This window comes from Bombyx mandarina, chromosome 22 (assembly GCF_030267445.1).
Source record: "Bombyx mandarina strain Sakado chromosome 22, ASM3026744v2".
NCBI lineage: Eukaryota > Metazoa > Arthropoda > Insecta > Lepidoptera > Bombycidae > Bombyx > Bombyx mandarina.
In genome coordinates, this window is record NC_143228.1 from 13,574,433 (window position 1) to 13,593,275 (window position 18,843).

Sequence of the window (18,843 nt, forward strand, 5' to 3'; positions counted from 1 at the left end):
TGGAGGAACCCGAGAAGTTACGTCCAGCAGCTTTGTTTCATTTTCCCACATTTGTGCACTTTCACAGATATTAAACAGTTAATAAACCACCATTATTACACATTTAAACCTGAAGAAACACTAAATAAACAAAATAAAACAAATCACACAACTTCACTCCTCGCGTTCCCGCCAAAAAGTCATTTGACAAGAAGATGGGTGGTGTACATAGATTATACGTTTAGTATATTGGTGGTGTATATTGACCATAGACCTTTTTTTTTATTCGTACCTAAGCTGAGGTGAATGAAGTTAGCCCCTCAAAAAAATTTTTTGTTCCTTTTTTATACTTATTTTCTATTAATACGTTTGTTCATCATTTGTTCATGATTGTTCACTGTTAATAATTGTTTGTTCTGCATTTATTTATTTAAAAAAAATATTTAAAAATATACCTACAAGTTAGCCCCTCTAATGCAATTTTTTATATTTTTTCATCCTTAATGACTCGTAAATATTCATTTTCGATTGTTCTTACATAAAACACGTTTGTTCTCTTTCGAAATTACTCGTTTTTTGTTTAATTTACTATTTTTCTTAGTTGAATAAATGTATGCAAAATATGTGTACTGCGCATGCGTCAACTATAATGCCTAAACTTTGTACCGTCTACGCGGTTTTAATCGAGAGAAAAAAAAACAAATATAAATCCTGAAGGAGCAATTGATTGGTATGTATACAGTTTAATTAAAAAAATTAAAAAATAAATAAATGAAATAATGTACATTGGCGTAAAGTTAGACCAAATACATTTTTTCCATCCTCCTACCTGTCGTTATGAAGGTATAAAAAAGATTAAGTCAATAATATGTTCATTATTTATCTTTCAAGAGATAATGTAGGTATACATTATAATAACATTTTTACACAGTCGAAATTATATTCCTAACATTAGTAAAATAACATTTTAATATTTTTTTTATAGGTTATGTATTGAAAGTGTTGGAAAATTATTTCATGTTTTAGCTGGAAAACGACATTGAGAATTATATGCAATACAAGATAATGGGCTCCATCAAATGAATTCGAATGAAACCAAACTGTTTACCATCCAAATTCCATTGTCGGGCAGATAGAAAACGAAAATTCACTCAAAGTGAACCTCGACCTGCATTTGTGAAACGGCAAAGACTCACTATTGTCAAGGAGATTGAAGAGACGACTAAAAATGAGATGTGTTATATTATTATACCTTTGCCATCTTGTAGTCAAGGTAGGTGTAACTGTCAATAATTAGTAACACTCACAGATCTCATAATCAAATAACAATATCAGAAAAAAGGAGAATAGTTAGTTAGTGGAAGTAGCCAAAATGGGCAAGTGGACCTCAGTTCCTATTACATAAGGTACTAGGAAGTTTGTGATAATGAAAATTTATCACAGTGTAATATCACTTACTTACTTTAACAGTGAAGGAAAACATTGTGATGAAACCTGCACACCTAAATGTTCTTAGGATTTTCTTAGGTGTGTAATCCACCAACCAGCACTAGGCCAGCGTGGTGGACTAAGGCCTAAAAAGCCTCTCAATGGTAGTGGAGGCCAGTGTCCAGCAAGGGGATATATTATATGGGCTGATGATGATGACTAGGAAGTTACATACTACTACTACTACTACTACTACTACAGTACACATATAATCCTATATATTTACAAACTATAAGTTTGTTGGGTACCTAGAAATTGCTAACATTATTTCATATTTCCAGATGTCCAGCCACTTGAAAATAGGTGTAGTAATGACAAAGCTATCCAAGTAGCTCCAGCACAGGAACACAAAGGCAAGGCAAGTGTGTATTGCCACATCACCCCTAAATATATCTGAAGCAAGTACAAGTAAACAATCAGAACCAGCAAAAAGAAAACTGTTGTTCCTGAGGACAAATTTGACAGCGATGAGTCAAATGCACCAGCAACAGAAGGATCAACAGTTGACTATGAGTTATAGAAGAAGATTAATTAATATTTATTTAAATGAATATTAATGAATATTAATTTTAATTATCGTGCAAAATTTGTGGTCAAAACATATATGTGTATTTTATAAATAAATATTCATTCTCAGTATTAATGTTGTTTTAATCTTCGATTGAAAAATTGGTTAATATTTTCGAATAACATAAACACGTGACTTTAAGCATAAACATATTTTTTAGGTAAATACTCTATTTAGCTTTGCTGGATTTATCCAATATTTCGACATACCAAAATTTCATACAGGAAAGACAGAGATAGATAGTTATCTGATTGAATACCTTGTAGAATTGAGCTTCGAAGAAAGCTCTTTTCTTCTCTTCAAAGTTTATTCTTATTCTTTATTAGAACTTATTCTAGTTTGCACAGCTTCTCTAACCGACAGTGCATGGAATAAATAATCATTATAATTATAAAATATATTTCTGTTTACATACCATACAATTTTCATAGTTCAAATATTAATTTGGATTGATATGAATTTATTTCGATTATCAAAATAATTTGTATTAAACATTTGTATTTCCTCAAAATTTCTATTTTTATAATAATGTCTGTGACCACCCGATAAATAAAGAAATTAAAAATATTATAGATAACTTTAATCTTTACATAACATTAATCTTTATTCCTTTTCATATATATAAGCCCATATTTAGCACATTTGTGGAAAACAGAATCAAAATAATAATGAGTTGCTAGCCATTTAAGACCAGCATAGAAGTCTTATTAAAATCTGTTCAGTAGTTTTTGAATGAAGAGTGAAAATACTTACAAAAATTCCTATTTATAAGTAAGGATTACTTATTTAATTAAAGAGTCTTGTAGGTGGCAAACTATCTAAAAACTTTCTATTTTCCACCAAGTTGACATCAATTATCCTTCCTGCATATATATTTATTGTATTGTTTTTTTTATACTCTAACAAGGGGTGATATTACATTTGCAATTTCTGGGTGTTTGTTGAAAAATATATTGCTTGCTTGACTTACAGATAGATCGAAATCATCAGCCAATTGAGAGAATGTTCTATTTAATTTTATTCTCATCAAACATAATATAATATTTTGTTCAGAAACATTTGTATGTTTCTCAATCAAGCCTATTATGAAATATAATTCTTGTGGAAGACCAATATATAAACGTGGTTTATTTTTCACTTTAGATAAAATTGTTAACACATTCATTTTTTCAACTTTTTTAGTCTTCTTGAGAGCTATAGTCTGCAGTGCACAAGTCTTTGATGGAGTGGAGATATAGAGAGATAACTCATAGTCAACTGTTGATCCTTCTGTTGCTGGTGCATTTGACTCATCACTGTCAAATTTGTCCTCAGGAACAACAGTTTTCTTTTTGCTGGTTCTGATTGTTTACTTGTACTTGCTTCAGATATATTTAGGGGTGATGTGGCAATACACACTTGCCTTGCCTTTGTGTTCCTGTGCTGGAGCTACTTGGATAGCTTTGTCATTACTACACCTATTTTCAAGTGGCTGGACATCTGGAAATATGAAATAATGTTAGCAATTTCTAGGTACCCAACAAACTTATAGTTTGTAAATATATAGGATTATGTGTACTGTAGTAGTAGTAGTAGTAGTAGTAGTAGTAGTAGTAGTAGTATGTAACTTCCTAGTCATCATCATCAGCCCATATAATATATCCCCTTGCTGGACACTGGCCTCCACTACCATTGAGAGGGTTTTTAGGCCTTAGTCCACCACGCTGGCCTAGTGCTGGTTGGTGGATTACACACCTAAGAAAATCCTAAGAACATTTAGGTGTGCAGGTTTCATCACAATTTTTCCTTCACTGTTAAAGTAAGTAAGTGATATTACACTGTGATAAATTTTCATTATCACAAACTTCCTAGTACCTTATGTAATAGGAACTGAGGTCCACTTGCCCATTTTGGCTACTTCCACTAACTAACTAACTATTCTCCTTTTTTCTGATATTGTTATTTGATTATGAGATCTGTGAGTGCTACTAATTATTGACAGTTACACCTACCTTGACTACAAGATGGCAAAGGTATAATAATATAACACATCTCATTTTTAGTCGTCTCTTCAATCTCCTTGACAATAGTGAGTCTTTGCCGTTTCACAAATGCAGGTCGAGGTTCACTTTGAGTGAATTTTCGTTTTCTATCTGCCCGACAATCGAATTTGGATGGTAAACAGTTTGGTTTCATTCGAATTCATTTGATGGAGCCCATTATCTTGTATTGCATATAATTCTCAATGTCGTTTTCCAGCTAAAACATGAAATAATTTTCCAACACTTTCAATACATAACCTATAAAAAAAAATATTAAAATGTTATTTTACTAATGTTAGGAATATAATTTCGACTGTGTAAAAAAGTTATTATAATGTATACCTACATTATCTCTTGAAAGATAAATAATGAACATATTATTGACTTAATCTTTTTTATACCTTCATAACGATAGGTAGGAGGATGGAAAAAATGTATTTGGTCTAACTTTACGCCAATGTACATTATTTCATTTATTTATTTTTTAATTTTTTTAATTAAACTGTATACATACCAATCAATTGCTCCTTCAGGATTTATATTTGATTTTTTTTCTCTCGATTAAAACCGCATAGACGGTACAAAGTTTAGGCATTATAGTTGACGCATGCGCAGTACACATATTTTGCATACATTTAATCAACTAATACAAATAGTAAATTAAACAAAAAACGAGTAATTTCGAAAGAGAACAAACGTGTTTTATATAAGAACAATCGAAAATGAATATTTACGAGTCATTAAGGACGAAAAAATATTAAAAATTGCAATCGAGGGGCTAACTTGTACATATATTTTTAATAATCTTTTTAAATTAAATAAATGCAGGACAAACAATTATTAACAGTGAACAATCAAGAACAAATGATGAACAAACGAATTAATAGAAAATAAGTAGAAAATAGGAAAGAAAAATTTTTTTGAGGGGCTAACTTCATTCACCTCCTAAGCTGATAGCCTTGACAGGCTATATCAGCGTCGCCTTAACTAGTAGGTGAGCTCACGGGGCTCAAACCTGATGACGTTGCTAACACGAACCCTAGCAAGAGCCGTGCTTCGCAGACTCTATCACCAGATCGGAAACGCGAACCACTGAGAAGATCAGTCGGTGAGAAAGTCAGTCGACTGTGTCTGAGGGTTAATTTACTCGTTGAGCCCTTCGTCGCAACCGACGGATTCGACGAGAACGATGACCGGTGCTTGAGGTACTGAAAAGCACCGTTAGTGGATGGGGAGGATCCGAAATGACGTTTTTGGGGTGACGTCGACTGCTTTCCATTCTGTCCGCAGGATCGGGAATGTAGTTACCGGCGGCCACGATGAGAGGGTTCTCGTGTCGTGCCGCTTTATCGAAGTGGCGCATCGACGCCGACTGCAGATACTTACTGATGGACTCTAAGTCCAGATCGTAATGGAGTCGACGTTCCTGACGAATCACGGAGCTCCGACGGCTATCCTACAAAAACGGGATTGAATGACTTGGAATGATTTTAAATTAGTGCGGCCCGCGTGAGCGAACACTACACTTGCACAGGTCATGACGGGCGTATGCAAGTTTTGTAGAGTGTCACCTTATTTCTAAGGGACATTTTACTTCGCCTGCATATCATCGGGCAGAGGCGTCCTAGTATGAAAATGGCATGGTCGCGTACCGTCTTTATGTGAGGGCGGAATGTCATCCCTCTGTCGAGGGTGATGACTAAGTATTTGAAATTCAGGGCCCACGGTATGGGATGGTCGTACATCATGATTGGGCGAATGGCGGAGGCGGAGGTGTTGACGCGCCTAGTCGGGAATGGAATGCTCAATGTGGTGTTTGGATGGCGACCCTTTTTGAAGAGTACCGCTGTGCTTTTCGTGGGGTTGATGTCGATGCGCCGCTTCCGGAACCACTGTCCCATGGTGGTAGCTGCGGTCACATCAGTGACTCCATCACTGATGTAACAACGACTTCTTCCTACACGAGTAGTAGATAGCCGTGTCATCGGCGAAGAGCGCCAGATGGGTCTCCGGAGACCGGGGTATATCGTTGACATACAAACTGAACAGTAACGGGGAGAGAGCGGAGCCTTGTGGGACTCCGGCTGTTTTGTGACGGGGACGAGAGCGCGTTCTCTCGACTCGATATCGGAACGAACGGTTCGACAAGTAGTCTCGTATGATGAGCACGAATCTGTCTGGCACTCCCATGTTATACAGTTTGTATATCAGACCGTTGTGCCAGACTTTGTCGAACGCCTTCACTATATCGAAGAAGGGGAGTCCTGTCGGGATGTGCTCCGTGAGGCGGTGCACTTGATGGACGCACGCGTGTTTGGCGCGCAACCCAAACTGCTCGTCGATCAATATTTTGTTGGACGCGACGAAGTCTCAGAGGCGTTTACGAAGGAGTCGTTTGTATAGTTTGCCTATCGCCGGGAGGAGACTGATGGGGCGGCAACTCGCGGTTTCGTTCTTAGTTTGCCCGGCTTGTGTATAACGTCAGCTTCTTTCCACGCCGCGGGAAAGATGCAGTTCGTCATAGCAACATTTAAGATGGTCAACATTGTTATTAGTTGGGCTGGTAACATTTTTAGCGCGCGATTGCGGATGCCGTCGGAGCCGAGAGCTTTCCGTGGTTGCAGGTTAGCGATCGCCTCCTTAACCTCGGAAGTGGTAATGGGGGTAACGTGTCCGAGGGCGGCAGGGAAGCTCTGCGCTCGACCTCCCTGTCGACTCCCGCGTATTGAACGCGGACCACGAACACACCGAATTAAGTTTTAATTTCTGAACTCATTTCCATTTTACTTTGTTACAACAGCCATGGCTGAGGTCTTTGTCTTAAACCATTTGCGTGCCTGGGTATAAACTCCTTTTCCATTGTAACAAATCAAGCAAAAAAGTACAGACTTTTTGGCGGGAACGCGTGGAGTAAAGTTGTGTGATTTGTTTTATTTTGTCTATTTAGTGTTTCTTCAGGTTTAAATGTGTAATAACGGTGGTTTATTAAATGTTTAGTATCTGTCAAAGTGCACACATGTGGGAAAATGAAACAAAGCCGCTGTACGTAACATCTCGGGATCTCCAAAAAGTCCACTGAAAAAATCTCAGTAAATGACTATAATTTTACTACGATTATATTTCATCCTATATCATCTCATCTCATTTCATTTCATTTCGTTCCTGTTGATTGATGTCTCAAATTATCATCTTCATTTCATTTCACTCCATATTATTATTTTTCATAAAAATTAGAATATAAATTTTAATAAGATATGACTTAAAAGTCTTAGTTACCAGGTCATAAAATCCTTTAAAAAAAAATACACTCTTGACTTTTTGGCGGGAACACGGGAACGCGAGGAGTGAAGCTGTGTGTGCGTGTGTGATTTGTTATTTTATTTTTGCCTATTTAGTATCTAGTGTTTCTTCAGGTTTAAATGTGTAATGACGGTGGTTTATTAACTGTTTAGTATCTCTGAAAGTGCACAAATGTGGGAAAATGAAACAAAGCCGCTGGACGTAGCTTCTCGAGATCCTCCAAAAAGTCCACTGAAAAAGGCTCAGTTAATAACCACCATTTTACTGAGATTATATTTCATATCATACCATCTCATCTCATTCCATTTCGTTCCATTTTTAATATTAATCAACTTCTTTTCATTTCATAATACATATTATTATCATTTTTTCATATAAAAAAAGTTTCATTAAAATTAAAATAAGACTTGACCTAAAAGTCTTAGTTACCAGGTCATAAAATCCCTTTAAACTAAAATTATTATATACACTCTTCAGAGCATTTAAAAAAATGGTTTGAATTAACGAACAAGGACCAAATACATAGGTACCACAATCTAAATTATAAAACCACAATCATACATACATACTCATTAGAACAAAACAAAAAACTGTTCCATGTGTTTGATAGTTTAATAATGGATTTTTCTACAATTAGCAATAAGACGAGCTGCACCGAAGTGGAAGATGTTACCAATGGTGAATTGACTGAACGTTATTATTTACTCAAAAAACAATACGAAGGTCTTTCCACCAATTATGAATCTACAAAACAAGAATTATACGATACCAGACGTAGCTATCAGACCGCTTTGGATATACAGAGTCACTTGAATGCCGAATTAGAAGGTTTGCAGGCCGATGAAGCAAAACGAAGAACCGAGTTGAATTTACGAATAAGTAGCCTTCAAGAAGAAATATGTTCTTTAAGAACGGAACGTTCAGAACATCAAGAGCGACACGCTCTCGAAGTCAAAGTATTAGAAAAAGAAATTCGAGATTTGAGGGATCAGCAAAAATTGAAAATGCGTGAGAGTCCTGAGCGCGATAACAGTGAATTGGATGAAGCGCGAACGGCACTGACTTCGGCTTTAAATGATGCTGCCGAAGTGAAAACAGCGCTGGAAGAAGCTCGCCAGGAAGTCGTCTCGTGGAAGATGAAAGTAGAAGAATTAGTGTCGGAGTTATCGGAAATGCGCGCTGCAGCGGAAATCCGGAGAGAAGAAATGAAAGCAGCCAATGAACGTGAAGCTGTGGTTCTATCGGATCTGGCAGAGGCGAGGGCTATGCTTCATCAGTGTACAGATTCGCAGGACCTACAGCCTCATGGTATGTGTACTTAAAATGTAACAATAAATATTATTTATATAATAATCTTTATTTTCTTTTTAGTATGATGCAGTTAACTAAAACATATTATTAAGTTTAAACTTTTAATTTTATAGCTGCAAAAGGAAATTCAATATTTGCAGAAGTAGAAGATAAGAGACAAGAGATGGCAAAAAACCTCATACAGATGAAGCATACAAATACAAGGGTAAGTCATATTTAATTATGCAAATGATTACAATACAAAGTAAATTGAAAGTGTCAATGTTTTTATTGCTTAACATGTTGAATGCCACATGAAAAATTAAGTGTTTTTATCTAAACTTAGCTTACTAGTGAGCCTTATCATACTGGACCGTTCAGGCTGTGACACTCAGGCAGTGAGCCACATGAGGGTTCCAACGTAAAAGCTTCCTACAAGTCACAGATTGCCGCTATCAAACATAACTCATTTGGAAGTGAGCTATGTGGCTCTTTAGCCGAACTGAATGCTGAAAGATTTAGTTTTCATCAAAATTACCCTTTAAAAATTTATTAAAAACTAGATAGTAAAAGTTGCAAATTTTTGTCTTCTGTGCGAATTATCGCATTTTATAAATTTTAGAATGAAAATTTCAAGTTGATAAAAATTACTGATTACCGGATTTTGGCTTGGCCCGAGTTTTATAGTATGCTAGGCCCACTGGTGGGTCATATGGCTTGATGTGTTAACTTGAAATAGTGTGTAAGCAACAGTATTAATTAATCCAAATTTATACATAACTGGAAATGAATGTCTTGATCAAAATCAAGGTAAATCAAGCCAATCTGTACATGTAGTATGCATGGGTTCCCAGAATTTAAAGGACAATTATAGAATTTGTTACAGTTGTAATTCAAGATTCTAAGAAAAGTTTTTCAAGTGTTCAATTTTTAGCTACGTAGAGAGCTCGCCAACAAGCAAGCTGAAGTAGATGCATTACTGCATGAGAAGCAAAATATATGGGAACAACAGGTCGGTGCTGCTGCCCATTTTGATAGAGAACTAATTGGTGAGAAAAAATTACATTTCTTACTTATACAGGATACTTAGCAAAATATTGAAAGTATTGAAAAATATATTTTGTATAAGACAATATATATTTGTGAAATACATACTTAAATATGTTCTGAATGACTTCCTTACTGAAGTAATAAAAATTAAACTAAGTAACACTTATTTTTTTCACAATCACTGGTAGAATACATTGTGGGGCTGCATGGAGTATATCTATTGCGGCTGTGAGATATTAATGTGTTCTAGTTCAAAGTGTGGGCCAACCATTTAACTAATATACTATGAAGAAGTTGCGGAGTGCTTTGAGGAATTTTTTGAGATGATCCTATCATCATGTTTTTACCATCGCACCGCCCGCCACCTGAGTAGAGTTTACAGAGTTCACAGAGTTGAGTAGAGTAATCACTCATCATCAGGTGGGCCGTACGCTCGTTTGCCTACTAGGGCAATTAAAAAGAAGTGGTAATCATATATACATCATGCAGTGGTTTTCAGTTTTTGCATTAGAAACACAAATATATTTTATCTGTCTAGTCCTTATTACAGGATGAAAAACTATTTCGTCAGGACATTTAGCAAAAATTTTGAGCCAAGCAGGGCTGTCATATTCATTTTTTCACTGCTACAATTCATCTATCATAATAATCATAAATATCACTATCTGGAAGTTGTTTAACGGTAACGCTTTGTAAGCAGGCCCTTTTAAACCATGTCCAATATTTGTGATTTTGTGAATATTTGGGATTCCAATATTTGATTTTATAAATGTGAGCTTAAAAACGAATCGTCTTTATCACAGATTGCATCTACAACCATAAATAATTAAAAATGTTTAAAATTTTTTTTTAGAAAGCTATGAAGAGAGAATTACCCAGCTGGAAGCGCTGTGCGAGCGTCAGAGGCGTGAACTTGCCCGTTGGTTTAGCAAGTTATCTGAACCAACTTCTCAAAGTTGGCTTCCTGGTGTCATGGACCATTTGAAGTAAGTATCTATTCACACGGATACGGAATACTACTCATCATAAATAATAAACACTTACTGGTACCTATTTCTACCATACCAGGTAGATAATAGTATACAACAAATATATAATAACTGTAGATTAATTGGTCAGAAAAAGTCATGAAGTCAAATGTGCAAAAGCAATAACATGATACATTCATGTTCAATGCAAAAGCTCAAATGGTTCATTCGACACATTATGGTAAATGTAGTCTTAAAAAAAGTGATCACAAATGATTTTCGTCTCATCACATGCCCATCCCATCCCAAACGCGCACTTCTCAGCCCCTCTGTCCAGGTGCCACTTTCAGACTTCCTCTAACATATTCATTCCGTATTCTATTCATTCTCGTTACTCCACACATCCACCTCAAGATGCGCATCTCTGCTGCATGCAATCGCCTAAATATCATACTAATTTATACATATCAATAAAATTGGAGCGTCTGTTTGTAATATTGAAATAGCCTCTTTTTACTACTTGCATATGAATATATATACGGTACATACACCAAAATAACATTTTTTTCAATTTTTGTCTGTCTGTTTGTTCCGGCTAATCTCTGGAATGGCTGGACTGATTTTGACGGGACTTTGACTGAGAGGTAGCTGATGATATAAGGAGTAACTTAGGCTACTTTTTTTAGACTAGCTTCGCCCCGCGGCGTCACCCGCGGTAGGACAATAACCGCGGGTTACATCGCGAGACTCAGCTCGTATGTACTATAAATATAATTTGATAAGAGGAGAACGTTTTCTTATTATTTATTTATTTTCAGATCTGAATGTGAGCGTTTGCGAGCCGAAGTACTATCTCGAGGCGCTGCCCAGCTCGCAAGTGCTGCTCAAGTCAGAGAACTGCGCAGGAAAATAGCTCATCTATCGGCCAATCCAAATAAAAGTATCACTTCACCTAAACTCGATTATAGACCCAACGAAAAAGAAAATAAAGACGTTCTCGGCTCAGCAAAACACAATGTACAAGTCAAAAGCAAAATCAATCCAGACGATGTTAAGAAGAAAGTTTCTTTTAATTAGTGTAATATAAAAATTTTATTTGGTAAATGCGAAATAAATTATGTACTACATTAATGCGTAGCAGGCGGTTTTATCGCAAACAGAAGAAGTTTCCAGAATTTCCGGTGGACAAAAGTTTGCAAATTAAAAAAAAAAACCTTTTGTTTTTTATTTAATATTTATTCATGTTATAATATTTTCAGACTTTCGTACGTTAATTTAATATGAATTAATTTGTTATCAAAGTATTTTCGTTGAACAACAAAGTAATCTAAACAGTTACAACAGATCTAAATCTAAAATTATTAAAAGTACCAATAAAAATAGCAATGATCAATGTAAATTGTTTTTATCTTGTATTAAAATTTGTATATGACATCTTTACCTTTTTGTTTATTTTTAATTTTTTTATTCTAATATTTAATAAAAATAAAGGTTAGCGCGAAAAAAATTAAATTGAAAATTGGCCCATTGATTAAAAGGGTTGCTCACCCCTGATCTCGAGTATATTGCAGGACAATTTCGAAGGATAATGATAGTTGGTTTATCGATTCCCTAGAGGGCTACTTTGTCAAATTTGGATGCGTTTCTAGATCTTTCAAAGCGTGCTCTCTGGCGTGGGCCATATGTCGAGATTTCCGAGCTGAGTCTTTTTCATCCTTCTGCCTTCGATTGCGTAGCTTGATTGCTGTTGCTTCATGAACGCACTTCGCGAAGTCTCCTGAACCGATAAATTATCACATGAACTTTGGTTAATTTCATTATTATTCTAGCAACCCTGGTCGAGGTTCAAATACCGAAGGAATTATTACCAATTTTTTTTTGTAAAGAAATCCTTACCTACCTAACACGCCCTCTAGAACGACTGCTAAGGTGAAGGAATAACGTCGTGTGCAAACTACGGGCAATATTGTTTTTCCTATAAAGTGGTTAGTCTAACGTGCTATTTTAACTACACGCGTTTGGTGAGCTCACGGGGCTCAATCTGGGATGACTTGCTAAGGCTAGCCCTAGCAAAGGCAGTGCTTCGTTATCACAGGATCCGAATCGCTGGCTTCGGTAACGACTTGACATTATTTAGGAGTTCCTTCACTCAAGCAACAAACACATTAGAAAAACTGCAGAATTTTTGGTCTTTTTAAATTAAACTTACCGACAGCATCCCAGCACTTAATTGTGTCTGTATTACCGGTGTTATAGCATTGCAAAAGCTTAGCTTTACAATCTACACATATCGGTTCGGAGTCCACAATATTCGCTGTAAGGCGTTCTATGCGATTGACTAATGCGTTGAGATCTTCCATCGTTAACCTAGAAAGATATAAATTCCTATTTACTTAAGTGTGTAATAAGGGTCGGTTAGTATCTGTGCACAAATGTGGGAAAATGAAACAAAGCCGTTGGACGTAACTTCTAAGGATCCTCCGAAAAGTCCACTGAAAAAGTAAATGACCACCATTTTACTGAGATTATATTTCATACCATATCACCTCATCTCATTTCATTTCACCCCATGTTATCATTTTTCATTAAAATAAGAATATAAATTTAAAATAAGACATGACCTAATGGTCTTAGTTACCGGGTCATAAAATCCCTTAAAAATATTTACTTATGTACAGAAATTAAAAAATAATGAAAAATAATAATAAAAAAGAAAGCCGACTTTAACGTAATAAAAGGAGAATATCATCAATGTAGTCTAAGTCGGCTAAATATCCATTATTAAAGGTAACTCGAAAACTACACGTCCTTTCTTGATAAAATTTTAATGGGACCACATGACAAAGACCGACTTCCACTTACAAAAAAAAAAAAAAATTCAGTTCATCTAGAAAATAGTTCTGAGGTCACATATATAAAATACAGTTGAATTGATAATGTCTTCGATAAAGATAAAGCAAATAACATTGTCTAACCGAAACTCCATTACTGAAACATCACTTACTGCGATATGTCCGTGAGCCGGCATCATAACGAGAAGGCGCACAGCCCTAGAGGCGTGATGACTTCAATGTCTCCACGCGCCCTTAGGGTAAAATAAATATTACCCACCCACATCTTTCGGAATGACTGTCATCCATACACCTTAATTTTTCCATGTACATCTTTTCTTTGTAGTCTGCTTTTGAAGATACTGTATTTATTGATGCTGTACTTGCCAACGTTGCGTCTTCTACCAAACGTTCAACCTAAGAATTTTATATAAGTATTTGGCATCAATTGATTCGAAAGAATAACTTGATTATCGTCCAACTGATTCATCTTGATAACAAAACTAGATTCATTGTAAATACTAAGTATATTGGGGACTATTATAAAAATACCAATGAGGGCTATTAAGTTTTCATTGCCGTTGTGTTATTATTCAATACAATATGGGATTCGAAAAATGAAATTTAACGATAATGGAAAATAAAGCATAATTGAATACTTAAAAAAACATACGCAAAACTGATTGAACTGAATGTTACTGGCTTGTCCCGTTAAATACAAGCAAAAAGCTAAAAATGCCGAAGTCCGCACGAGACATGAATAATTATCAGCTAGATCCGTTTTAGAGTGATTCATTCCAATACTTTTTATTAAGACTTCTCATCTAATGTACCCACACTGACGGTGTGGCATAATAATTTTCGGTCAGAACTCAAAAGGGCCTTAGTAAGTTTATCTAATACAAAGTTTTTTTATTTATTAGAAAAATTATTACTATTCCGCTTCCCTTTTCATAAACGAACTAGCGGCTTAAAAAAGGGGCCCTTTTTATGATTGAGGGCTTACTGGTGGCCCGGAGGCCTTTCCAGTTTTACAAGGACATGTGGGCGAGCAAGGGCTTAACCAGAAGGGGCGGGGTTTGCTAATAGATACCCGAGCGCCTCCAAGGGAAACCTAACAACTCAAGAGTAGCTGCTTCCCGAATGAATCTACTGTCGGATCGGAATCGCGATCCGCTGAGAAGATCAGGCGAGAAACTCAAGAGGTTGATGCTTAGGTTAGGTTGCATGTCGAACTCCTTGCCGGGAGTACGGTTACCAGGGTCGCTACTCCTAGTGTTAGAGCGAAAGGCGTTTGATGCTGTCTAATGGGTTATTGGATCTGATGGATCCGTAAGGACGTGTCTAGGGCGTCGACGGTGACTGGCTCCTGCGTGATCAGGATTCGGGGAGTAGACAGCAGCGGCAACGATAAGTTGATTATCATGACGAAAAAGGGGCCCCTAACCATGTATAGAGTATAGAAAAAAAATCTGTAAATGTAATTGTATATTAAATTGTAAATTAAATTCTAGGAAAAGCGTAGTGGTATATCAGACAGTCTGTGTTCGTGTACTTTAACTAAAGGTTGCTAACTTGTGCCATTGATCATTAATTCCGTTTTGTTATTACGTCAATGCTTGACAAACAGTATGGACTCAGTCAATGGAAGTCATAAGTAGGCTACGACTTTTCACTTTTCAATCTAACAAATGAATAGCACAACGCCGGGTTTGTTTACAGGCTGGTCATTGGCCGGCTGATCTCCACGAGACAACAGCTGTGTGTTTGGTATTTGTTGAACGAACTTCGGAATCCTAAAATGTGACGACGTTATTACCGCTACTCACCTCGAAATACGATGTGGAAGTTTCGATTATATTATAACTACGTTACATAATGTCCCATCCTTCAAACCGGAATCCATTACTGTTGTGTGGCATAAATACACAGAATATTGATACTTATTCAATACTTTTCAAGACGTACTTTAATTTTTAGTATTTATAAGCATTTTTAATATCTATCACAACACTATTGCTGTAAGAAAATTGTTTAACAGAAAAATCGATTGGATTGTCCTCATTGTGCTCACTTACCATTTTGTTAGATATACTTATGTGATGATCGTCGGGCAACTCATCCAGCATCGGGTCAGTAGCAGTCTTTTCGGGTCGTTGAAAATGCGTGGCGCGTACTGATTGCTGGCCACCCATATTATATATTCTGAAAAGATACCAGTGATCCATTGGAAAAAGCTTTTAGATCACTCTTTTAAATGGAAAATAAAAGATTTTACATTTAAAAACGATTTTAATCGTAATAATAATACGTTGAAAGATCAAGGGATAATACTTAACAAGTTTTGCAAATTTTCAGGGAAAAAAATGAGTATAGGTACATCCCACAGACACAGCCCACTGAGTTTCTCGCCGGATCTTCTCAGTGGGTCGCATTTCCGATCCGGTGGTAGATTCTGCGAAGCACTGCTCTTGCTAGGGTCAGTGTTAGCAACACTCCGGTTTGAGCCCCGTGAGCTCACCTACTAGTTAAGGTTACGCTGATATAGCCTCTCAAGGCTATCAGATTAGGTAGAAAAAAAAAATAGGTAGGTACATTTTCCAATTCTAGAAAACACAATACGTGGATTTTAAAATGTCAAACGACTACAAGGAAACAAAATACATATAGGTATTTGAAATTGTACATAAGAATTCCCAAATAAAATTTCCTACCAATAAAAACCTGAAACGCACAATGTTGGTTAAACCATTTATTGATAGCATGATTAATCTGTAAGATAGTTAGTTCTCTCTGTCTAGATTATTAATACGGAACTTAGTTGTAGCAGCTTTTGCATGTTTGTGACAAATACGTCTTTATAAGAACTTGTAAGAAAAAAAAAATCTTGACAAAAAATGGCATAAGGTCGAATATGCATGATTTTCTAGAACTTTGATGTTTTCAAATCGAACATTTCAAATGGTCACTGGTTCTAATCTAATACGAGTTTAGATATTTAGACCATTTTAAGAATTTCTAGAATCAAAATGTATATCAATAAAAAACTCTGACTCGGATTTTTGCTAAACATATTTCAGGTAAAATTATTCATTCATAATAAAATCAAAAATTTTAAAGCACGTAACTATTTTTCCTCATACTCATGCTGTACCATTATCATACCACAGGTTGATGCAATAATCTACTCGGATCTAGTCACTTTAATAAAATTGCCTCAGGGTAACTTTCAAGGGATGTGAAAGGTAAAATTACACTGTCAAAATCGATTTAGTTGATCGATCGTTTGAACATAACACTGCCCAACGTATTGGTGATTATGAAGGCTCACCTTCGAAACAACAACACTATTAAGTGATGACTTTTATAAATAAATCACTACTAGAACTTATTACCTAACAAGAAAATCTATTTGGTAAGCATAGGGTATGCGCTTTATATTGAGTTTTCATCCACCAAGTGGTTGCCAATCTAGCTTCTCCAAACACGCGCTCAAGTGAAACGCCGAAAAGAATATTAATACGATCGCTGTCTTTTTGTAGATTCTTTATATCGTGCTAACTACCGTCGTAAGATTTAAAGTCATTTCACAAATAGAGTGGAAATGGCACTTAACTGGGTTGTCTGTTGATTTATATTGATTTTTATATTTTATAGAGGAAGAAATATTTAGGACTAGTATCAGCATTAGCAATTCCAATGTCCACATGTACATAAATTTAAAGGTATATTAATAATAATAATACACAATCGTGAATTACCGTGAACTACCCGTAAAGCGTTAACTGGTTTAATATACAACATATTTGCGTTTACACCTACATTTAGCTATAAGTCGCTGTTGCGTAGACAAGAGAAACAAAATATTTTTGTAACATTAATAGGCAGGATGGTTGGCTCAACGCGTGAGATTTGACAATCTACATTACCAGCAAAAGTTCAATTTAAGAAGTTTCTCGAAGGCCGGGGTGTGGGGGCGGTTGGTGAAATATGCATTCGCGCGGATCGTGTCACCTTCCCTACAACCTATCTTAGATGGCGGGTTGTTGAGCAGCAGGGGCTTTTAGTCGGTTCAACTCCGATATACTCCCAACCCATAGTCACAATACTCGCATTAATCCTTTTCCAAAAAACCTTTAAGATGTCCCTTTATGCCCGGCTTTCCGCAAGTGGTTATGAATGAAATTTAAATATAAAAAAGGTCACATTTATTTGTTGTCTGATCTCATATTACGCACCTTGTGATGCCTTTCCGAGAAATACAAAAACGCTCATGCACCGGTTTATTTAACGTATTAGACGAGATATCCGCGAATTCAGGAACTTAATATATAATAGTTTGCGTTAGTCATTTTACTTAGTAATTGCGTCGTAGATGACACAGAAGCAGATGTTATTTTAGCGTCGTTCCGTCCTTGATTGTTCTACTCAGGAGATCTGTCTGCATCACGAATTCACTGATTCAGTGCTTAAGTATCAAAATCATTTAACACTAGATTAATTTATTATAAAAAAAAGAACACAATATTCCTAACCTAAAAGTACATGTTATTATCCGCAACATGCTTCGTCAGATTACAGAAATAAAGTTATCAGCAACATGCTTCGTCATGTATCAAAATATATTTACAATTAAAAAGCTTATTTAAGCGATTCGGAATACAGTTTTGGCACAGAAGATTTGGCACGAAGTTCTTATATAAGTATAGATAGATAGATAGATAGCAACGTAGAATATTGACAGTGGTTGGTTAGTAAATAAGTATAATAAGTACAAGTAGTGCTAAAAGAAAGAGGTAATAATTTTGACTAGTGTTAAAAGAAGTAAGTCTGGTTTACGGACCACTGAAACTCAATACATCATAGCATTAATGACGTCAGTCTCTCAAAAGACGCAATAACTTAAGATAGAAACATTGAAGTATCAAATGTATCGTTTAACTGGTGTCCCATCCATCAAATCAAAACACACGACTGCTTCGCAGCTGAAATAGGCAGGACTACCTAACCGTGTGGGCTTAACATTCGCCTCACCAACAGCAAGATTAATTATTTAATGCTCATAGTGGCATCCCTTTCCAATTGGAAGCCAAAAAAATCTGCAGTCGACATCCTACGGTCATCGGTATCTATATCTATTCTATATATTAATTAATACGTGAAGCAAAAACTTTGTATCCCTTTTTACGAAAATTGCGCGGACGGAGGAGTATGAAATTTTCCACACTTATAGATAATATAGAGAAGAAATGCACAATGATAATATTTTTTAAAAATAATGCATAAAAGATACATTAAATCAATAAAGAAAACATTACACACACTACATACCATGTATTTGACGCACA

At 35.8% G+C, this 18,843-nt stretch overlaps 2 protein-coding genes and 3 long non-coding RNA genes across 11 annotated transcripts in view; 2 read left to right on the forward strand and 3 right to left on the reverse strand.

Moving 5' to 3' along the window:
• Positions 1 to 589: 589 nt before the first annotated feature.
• Positions 590 to 2,106, forward strand: LOC149500380 (uncharacterized). Of its 3 annotated transcripts, none has more exons than XR_016325035.1 (3): positions 590 to 709; positions 965 to 1,252; positions 1,749 to 2,106. It is a non-coding gene; the product is annotated as an uncharacterized LOC149500380 (long non-coding RNA). The 3 variants fall into 3 exon arrangements; XR_016325034.1 differs by having other exon boundaries at positions 594 to 709; positions 1,006 to 1,252; XR_016325033.1 differs by lacking the exon at positions 590 to 709 and having other exon boundaries at positions 752 to 1,252.
• Positions 2,107 to 2,472: 366 nt separating this feature from the next.
• LOC149500381 (uncharacterized) lies at positions 2,473 to 4,650 on the reverse strand. 5 transcript variants are annotated; one of them, XR_016325032.1, is made up of 3 exons: positions 4,571 to 4,650; positions 4,027 to 4,273; positions 2,473 to 3,514 (listed from the first exon to the last, which is right to left on the reverse strand). It is a non-coding gene; the product is annotated as an uncharacterized LOC149500381 (long non-coding RNA). The 5 variants fall into 5 exon arrangements; XR_016325029.1 differs by having other exon boundaries at positions 4,027 to 4,314; positions 4,571 to 4,587; XR_016325031.1 differs by lacking the exon at positions 4,571 to 4,650 and adding an exon at positions 4,458 to 4,472 and having other exon boundaries at positions 4,027 to 4,314.
• A 348-nt stretch (positions 4,651 to 4,998) lies between these two features.
• Positions 4,999 to 18,843, reverse strand: part of LOC149500382 (uncharacterized) — an 80,625-nt gene continuing 66,780 nt past the window's right edge. Inside the window, exon 2 of the long non-coding RNA XR_016325037.1 lies at positions 4,999 to 5,071. This is a non-coding gene — a long non-coding RNA (uncharacterized LOC149500382). The remainder of the gene's footprint in view (positions 5,072 to 18,843) is intronic.
• Spindly (spindle apparatus coiled-coil protein 1 spindly) lies at positions 7,388 to 12,104 on the forward strand. The gene is made up of 5 exons (XM_028184389.2): positions 7,388 to 8,664; positions 8,781 to 8,872; positions 9,581 to 9,695; positions 10,550 to 10,682; positions 11,483 to 12,104. Exons 1-5 carry the CDS (start codon positions 7,974 to 7,976, stop codon positions 11,739 to 11,741), a joined length of 1,290 nt encoding a protein of 429 aa, XP_028040190.2. The 5' UTR covers positions 7,388 to 7,973; the 3' UTR covers positions 11,742 to 12,104.
• On the reverse strand, positions 12,147 to 15,738 carry LOC114250509 (uncharacterized). Its single transcript, XM_089736851.1, has 4 exons — positions 15,574 to 15,738; positions 13,776 to 13,912; positions 12,874 to 13,031; positions 12,147 to 12,441 (listed from the first exon to the last, which is right to left on the reverse strand). The coding sequence occupies exons 1-4, from the start codon at positions 15,721 to 15,723 to the stop codon at positions 12,284 to 12,286; spliced, it is 603 nt and encodes a 200-aa protein (XP_089592977.1). The 5' UTR covers positions 15,724 to 15,738; the 3' UTR covers positions 12,147 to 12,283.